At 41.7% G+C, this 7,500-nt stretch overlaps 2 protein-coding genes across 2 annotated transcripts in view; both read left to right on the top strand.

Annotated features, from left to right (window-relative positions):
* The window catches only part of LOC311307063 (neuron navigator 1-like), a gene marked incomplete at its 5' end in the record, with an annotated part of 68,821 nt that overhangs the window by 2,898 nt on the left and 58,423 nt on the right, over nt 1-7,500 (top strand). The gene's annotated exons all lie outside the window — the stretch shown is intronic.
* Nucleotides 1,620-4,442, top strand: LOC311307065 (5-beta-cholestane-3-alpha,7-alpha-diol 12-alpha-hydroxylase-like). Its single transcript, XM_084435813.1, has one exon. It carries the CDS (start codon nt 1,896-1,898, stop codon nt 3,432-3,434), a length of 1,539 nt encoding a protein of 512 aa, XP_084291939.1. The 5' UTR covers nt 1,620-1,895; the 3' UTR covers nt 3,435-4,442.

Here is a 7,500-nt window from a genome sequence, read left to right as displayed (position 1 = left end):
TCCAGGGACCAAGAACCAATCTCACAAGATATGGTTGGGTATGTCTCATACAGTACCTATACCTTATGCAATGCCTCATACTTACCCACAGACTAATGGCTCAACCTATTTACAAAGAAGTGGGTCCTCATTACTATCTCATGGACACAGATAGTCATTCAGGATAGGTTGTATAAGTAGATTAGGATGACGCTGATAGACTGCTACTACAGATAGTAAATAGACAATTACCTGGGACTGGAATGAGGAACTGATTAGCACTGAAAAGATACGTAGGGGCAAACGAGGATAAGATCCCTTTGAGTATCTTATCAGTACTCAGTCTTGTCCAGGTTGAGCTTGAGGTGATGCGTCGCCATCCACTCCGAGATGTCAGTGCTACAGTATATTCCCGCCAATTGTCAATGAGAAAGGGTCAATCATGAGAGGGAACCATCAGTTTGAAGCAAAATGCCTTATTCTGTTATTTATTGTTCAGTGCAGTTATATATTGCAAAGGAAGAACTGAAATATCAGCTTTTGAGTTCCCTAGACTCTAGAAGAAACCTATAGTAAGCCCTAAGGTTAATAGTAACAAAAGTACAGCAGGCAAGACAGTCTAAGAATAAGAAGACAGCCTTCCAGAACAAGTCACACTTGTTGCCCCAAAGATACTGAATGTTTAATCCCATGACATACTGTACGGACCAGTTCAAGTTGGAACAAGGGAAACTATTATATATGAATACAGCATGATGTGGCATGGTTATACTATAATTTTAAACCAGATGGGAGAAGCATGTCCACACATTTATTAAAATCAGTGGATGCAACAGTTTCCGATTTCACCATCCATAGATTTCTGCTTTGTATGCTCATTGTGTACTGTATGAAAATATGTCTAAAGAATTTTTTTTTCTATAGATATATACTTAAATGATTCCCCTGGGGGGAAATTTTGCATTTCAGCAGTGGAAAAATTACAGCCAAGGCAGGAAATGCAGATACAGAATATTCAATGGTGTTCACTCGTTTCCAGAATGTTGTTGGAGTTTATTGTGTGCTTTCTTGTTAATCATTGCAAAGGGCTTCAATGTCTGGTTTGTAGAGGGGGGATAGTTTCCCCTAACCCTAACACTAAACATGGCTTTAGCTTTACTGTACATACTGTATGATTAGTTTGATGATAAGTTTGAAGTCCTTGTACATTCACAATGCTGAAAAAACATAGGAACAGCCAATCAGCTCGTGTTTCACAGGTTGTTGGTATTTTATTATTTAGATTCTAAGGTGCTCATATGAAGAGGGCATACACACACCTCACTTTTTCTCTTCACAGTGAAGAGGAGGTAGCATACAGTGCCAAAGTAATGATACATTCCCTTCATTGACTTAAGACCTCCAAAATGGCTGTCATTGACAAAATTGTGAAATCTACTGAAGGCTGAGGTCATTGTCCTCAATTTGCATCATTCCTCCTCCTAAATCAATTTTATTGACGTCATGTGTTATTGTCCGTCTTCTTTTTAGCACTCGATCAATCTATCTATCATAATCAGAAGAGAGGATGGTAATACATTTGTTATCATCTCCCTTATCTTACCTTGGCTGTTCCACAGTGGAACACAATTGTAATGTGAGGAGGAGAATGATGTAATAGGTGAACTAAAATGACATATCAAAGAAGTCATGTAAGGTTTATGTTGCAGTCTCTTTGTCCAATGAGTGAACTTCAGGCCTATTAAGAGGTAAGTTCTTAAAATAAGGTTAGTCCTTGACAACAACTTGTTAAAGTATGTAGTGGTTGGAGTACACAGGCATCTCTTGTGAAAAGGGGAGGAGCATAGTGTTTGACTACTACAAAGGAATATGAGCTGGAGAACAGATTAGCTCTGTGAGTAGCACAAGAGAGGACGATGGACATTCTGCTGCCATTCCTGCTTGCTCTGATAGCCTCCCTCCTTGGAGGACTCTATCTCCTAGGTACTTTCCGTCAGAGGCGCCCTGGAGAACCCCCCTTAGATAAGGGACCCATCCCTTGGCTGGGCCATATCCTGGAGTTTCGGAGGAATACTGTGACGTTCCTGGAGAGAATGAAAAAGAAACATGGGGATATTTTCACAGTGCAGCTGGGAGGCTTTTACTTCACATTCGTCATGGATCCGTTTTCTTTTGGGACTATTGTGAAAGAGGCCCGCACAAAGCTGGACTTTTCACAGTTTGCGAGGCAACTCATTTTGAAAGTGTTTGGTTATCAACACAACACCGACGATTACCACAAGATCTTGCAGCTAACCAACAACAAGCACCTGATGGGGGATGGTCTAGTGGTCATGACACATGCCATGATGAATAACCTTCAGAATATGATGTTGCACAATGTGGGGACAGGCGATGACCATCAGATCTGGACGGAGGACGGGCTTTTCAACTACAGCTACAACATTGTCTTCAGGGCGGGCTACTTGGCTCTGTTCGGCAATGAGACTCTCAAGTCCTCGGGGAGCCTGGAGAAAGCCAAAGAGGTTGACAGAGTGGAATCTCAGAAGCTCTTCTCTGAGTTCCGGAAGTACGACCAACTGTTCCCCAAGCTGGCCTTCGGGGTGATGCTGCCATCAGAGAAGATGGAGGTGGAACGTCTGAAGAGGCTGTTTTGGAAAACACTGTCGGTCCAGAACGTCAGGACCAGGGACAACGTTAGCGGCTGGGTGCACGATCAGCAGCAGATTAGGGAGGAGAAAGGCATGCAGGAGTTCATGCAGAGCAGGTATATGTTTTTGCTCCTGTGGGCGTCCCAGGGTAACACGGGTCCGTCAGCCTTCTGGCTGCTATTCTTTCTCATGAAGCACCCCGACGCCATGAGGGCGGTCCGGGCGGAGGTGGAAGAGGTGCTGAGGGAGACCGGGCAGGAAGTGAGGCGTGGCGGCCCGCTCATCGACCTGACCCGGGACATGCTGCTGAAGACGCCCGTCATTGACAGTGTCGTGGAGGAGACCCTGCGTCTGACCACCGCACCCATCCTCACCAGGGCCGTGCTCCAGGACATGAGCCTCAAGATGGCCGACGGACAAGAGTACCACCTCAGGAGAGGCGACAGGGTGGGTCTTTTCCCCTACAAAGCCGTTCAGACGGACCCAGATGTCCACCCCGATCCGCTCACGTTCAAATATGACCGCTTCCTCACACCAGACGGGGGCAAGAAAAAAGATTTCTACAAGGGCGAGAAGAAGCTGAAGTACTACAACATGCCGTGGGGAGCAGGAAACAGCATGTGCCCTGGTCGTTTCTTCGCCACCAATGAGCTGAAGCAGTATGTTTTCCTCATGCTCTCATACTTTGACATCGAGCTAAAGAATCCAGATGAGGAGATGCCTCATATTGACAACAAGCGCTGGGGTATTGGTTCCATGCAGCCAACTAGAGACATTCAGTTTAGGTACAGACTCAAGTTCTAGGTTTGAAAGCACACTTCCATTTAATAACAAGCTGTTAACCTAACCAAACTCATAATAATGTTTATCATTACAGTAGGGCTTGCTTCAAATTTTGCCACCATGAATAATATAGTATTATAGATTATCATATGTTATTGTGAAAGCTGGTATACGTAGACTTATAATATCTCATAATATCTTACAATCTTTCTGCAAAATGTAAGCATTATCTTTGGCATACTCATTTTTTGAATATATTGATTGTTATATTTTCTTTTCTTATGCTGTATAAGAAACAAAACTGATCTCTGGCTGTGCTAAGCTGACCTCTGACTGCACTTGGTCAGGAGTCATACCCAGGAGCACTCACACTGCCTCACATGATGGCACAAGATGCCACATGATGCCTGGTACCAACTATGAATCATGACTGGGGACATTGTAGTAGGAAAAAAAAGATTGCCAGATAAGGTCAGAATGTGGGAAAAGTTGGGAAGAATATTGCAAAAGGTCAAAAACATGTTTAAAGCAATACATAGCGTTTTCTCCGGTTTTCTCGGAACTGCGCCCCCACAGGCTCTGCGAGTAAATGCACTGTCGTACTGTCGTAACGTTATCAGATTGTCTTTCTTTTTCTGGCTTCCTCCGTGATGTTTTGCTTTGGTTTTCTCACCTCCGCCATAATATCATTGAGCTAAAAAATGCATGATATCCATAGACGCCGGAATAGTTAGCTACTACCGTGTTGTTTAAGCACAACGTTGCACATGTGTACTTCGACTGAATGCTGCGTCCCGGGGGCGCGAGTTTTAAAAGGTAATAAATGTCAATGTATTATCTTTATGAGTAGACTGTTTGGACGATTCAGCTTACTTTTAGTAAATCTAATTGGAGAATTAGCACCAGACATGTTTGTAAAGGTCTAAATATTGCAATGTATTGCTTTAAAAAAAAAAAAAAAAAGTCCACTAGGATTCTCTGAAACCTAATGGTGTAATTTGATCTCATCTGTACCCGATACCGTTAGAACACCATTAGAATCAAGCCATTTCAGTGGGTATGTTTTAAAAAATTGGTGTTTGGTCAAATTAAGAGGGCAAGAGAACACAAAGAACTATAAAAGGCCGTGCCCAGAAGCCAGAACCCAGTTGGCTTCCGGGACCCACACTCTGTTGCTGTCTCAACATTGAGATGAGAAATAAAACTTTTTGCACTAGACTGCTAGATTCTGGTGCTTTAGTTTTGAAAATTGAAAATTAAGACACCACAATTGTATTCTTAATTTTGTTTTTCAACATAATCCCTCAAAACCTGATGAGTGTATGAAATGAAATGAATGAAATGAAATGAAATACTGAAAACTAGAATTGTTTGCTTACTGGTTATAGTTGATTAGTTGCAGTATTATAAAGTACAAACTGAATTTCATTAAATTAGTTCTCACCATTGAAACAAATGAATATTAAAACTGGATGGATGTTTTGTGTGAGCCATTGTTTTGGGTTTTGGTCATTAATAACAGGCTTTAATGTATTTAATTGCACACTGGCCTACATGATCACGTTTCCCAGGTTGAGGCCTGTCCCTTTCTTGTTTCTGCTGAGACTGTTTGTTTGGCTGTACTTTGGTCCATTTAGGTGGATGCTTTAGCAAACTTCTCTGTTGGTTTTGGCTCATTGTGACTGGTAATGGTAGTTCCGTTTGGGTCAACTTCCAGTAATCCAAACAGTGATACACCCTCTGGTTGTCCAATCATATTGTGTGCGTCATTATCCAAATGTTATCAATAAAACACCAAGTCCTGTAACAGCAATCCGTCTTCTGCCTGATCTGTCTCTCCCATCCCCTACACCATCCACAAAGGCAAACAGCCGATAAACATTTCATGAATGTGTATCCAAAATGATCTGCGATACTTACAAGTATGCCCCAATCTATATTGTGACCCTGCTGGCCACCATGGAAATGGCTAAAAGCTAAATCTGGTGTTGTGATCTGAGATTGTGTGTGGTTGTTTTTGGTCTGTTTTTCATCTTCATTTTTATGCTTTATTTACAATTAGTCAGCTGATGTACACCAGGAAATCACTGAATGATCTGGAAAAAGACAACATGCAACATCACTGACACATAGTAAGCTCTGGTCCAGGACGTAGGGTTTTTTGCGTAATATGTATATTAGTTATTTCGTAAGCCCTGCCAGTGACAATACATTTCTCCATTAACACAGAGTGTGAGCTGTATGACAAATATACAGTCCATACTGTATGTGCATAAGTATAGAAAAAATGTGAATGGTGATAGATACGAAAAAGAAAACTCACCCATTATCCTCACGATCAGTTTTTATTTTGGATGCTGAACTTCACTACACATTATTTCATAATGCAAGAGTTTTGTACACATTGATGCCTAAAATGCAATAATCCCCCATAATTTGTTGGTTTATTTACCTCTGAGGTTACCTGAAAAAAGAGGATTATGTTGACTCATCACTTTCAAAAATGCAATGCAATTTAATTTCATATAGATGTGCTACAAATGTACACATGTCAGTCACCTGACGCCATTTGCAACAAACATACAACTGGAGTGGACGGTTACAGGCCAGTAGATCCAGGACAGCGTCAGGTGCTGGCTAAATAATTCTGCTGCTCTGACTGCCTTCCCTCAGAGCCATACCCAGAATTATTGTGGCAACATCTCTGAAGGTAACTTGATCACCTTTCACTCTTTGGACCAAGTTCATTCCATCAACCAGAGTTTCCTGTGAGACTATTAGATTTTTCTGCTTTCTCAGCAATCCATCTGGTGTGGACAGGGCTCAGGGCAATGGTCCAAGGGGATGAGGAAGGATATCTTCCATACATGGACTGTGCCTGTCTGTGTCCATGATATAGGCAGACGCTAATGAGGTAACACTTCTCTGTAAATGGGTTAACCCATTAGTCTGTGTGTAAGTATGAGGCATAGTATATGGCATAGCCAACAATACTTGCAAAGCAAATAGATCCAGAAAATCAGCCAATCCAAACCTGGAATGGTTTGAATATCAACACCAGGGAGCAAGAACCAATCTCACAAGATATTGTTGGGTATGCCTCATGCCATGCCTCATACTGATTAATGGGTCAACCCATTTATAGAGAAGTGGGAGCTCATTACCAAATTAGCAAGAAAAAAAGGCCCGCCCTAAAGGAGGCTAGCCTCCCTTCCATAGATATCTATGGGTCCTCCAGCTGCATGTTATAGATGTCACTGTTGGAGCTTCAATCAATATCAATTTCAATAATGGGTTTTTATCCATAGGGAAAACCTGCTTTATGAACAAAACTGAGATAATATTAAATATTAATTATAAATAAATAAATGCATAATTTATATTTTAATCCCTCTTCTCTCCAAAAACTGAGGAGGACTGTCCTCCTCTACCTCAATGGACGAGCCTCCTCTGGTATACATATGAGTGTGTGTGTAGTGTGTGTCTTTTTCTTTCTCCATTTCCTCTCGCTGTTCTGTTGCTAATGCTGAGGGGCAGTGGGATTAGTGTAAATCTGACTTCAAAGCAGGCACGCACACACATACGCATACATGCATACACACATGCACGCACACACTTTCTGTAACACTGACAAAATACAAGCATGTTTGCGTAATACAAATCACTTTACACAAGAGATGGGAATCGAGAACCGGATTATTAACATTTATCGCAAGACAATGATGTCAAGTGCCTATGCTGTTACAAAGATAAGGAACATTGTAATTAATTTTAACATGCTCAAAATAAATGTTATTGGGCAGACATGCATGCCTTTTATCTACATGCTTCTACACTGTGTTCAGACGCCGAGATAGTAAAACAGTTGAAAACCTGTTTTTTCAAAATTCAATAAGGGAAGCGATAAAGAATTGGACCGATGAGCAGGATCGTTAATGGCAATGGTATCAATAAAATCCTATCAATTCTCATCCCTACTTTACACTTTACGTACAGTACACCTCTCTCCCGGCCCTGCTCCCACCCACACTCAAACTAGTTTGGATCTCTTCTATCTCCCACCAGCAGGTCTTCATAGTCCCTTACT

The sequence above is a fragment of the Borostomias antarcticus genome, assembly GCF_949987555.1.
Source record: "Borostomias antarcticus genome assembly, chromosome: 3".
NCBI lineage: Eukaryota > Metazoa > Chordata > Actinopteri > Stomiiformes > Stomiidae > Borostomias > Borostomias antarcticus.
This window is presented reverse-complemented; position numbering and strand designations above follow the sequence as displayed.

What these genes read in the sequence shown, in the direction of transcription:
- LOC311307065 (XM_084435813.1), top strand. Translation starts at nt 1,896, where the DNA reads ATGGACATTCTGCTGCCATTCCTGCTTGCTCTGATAGCCTCCCTCCTT.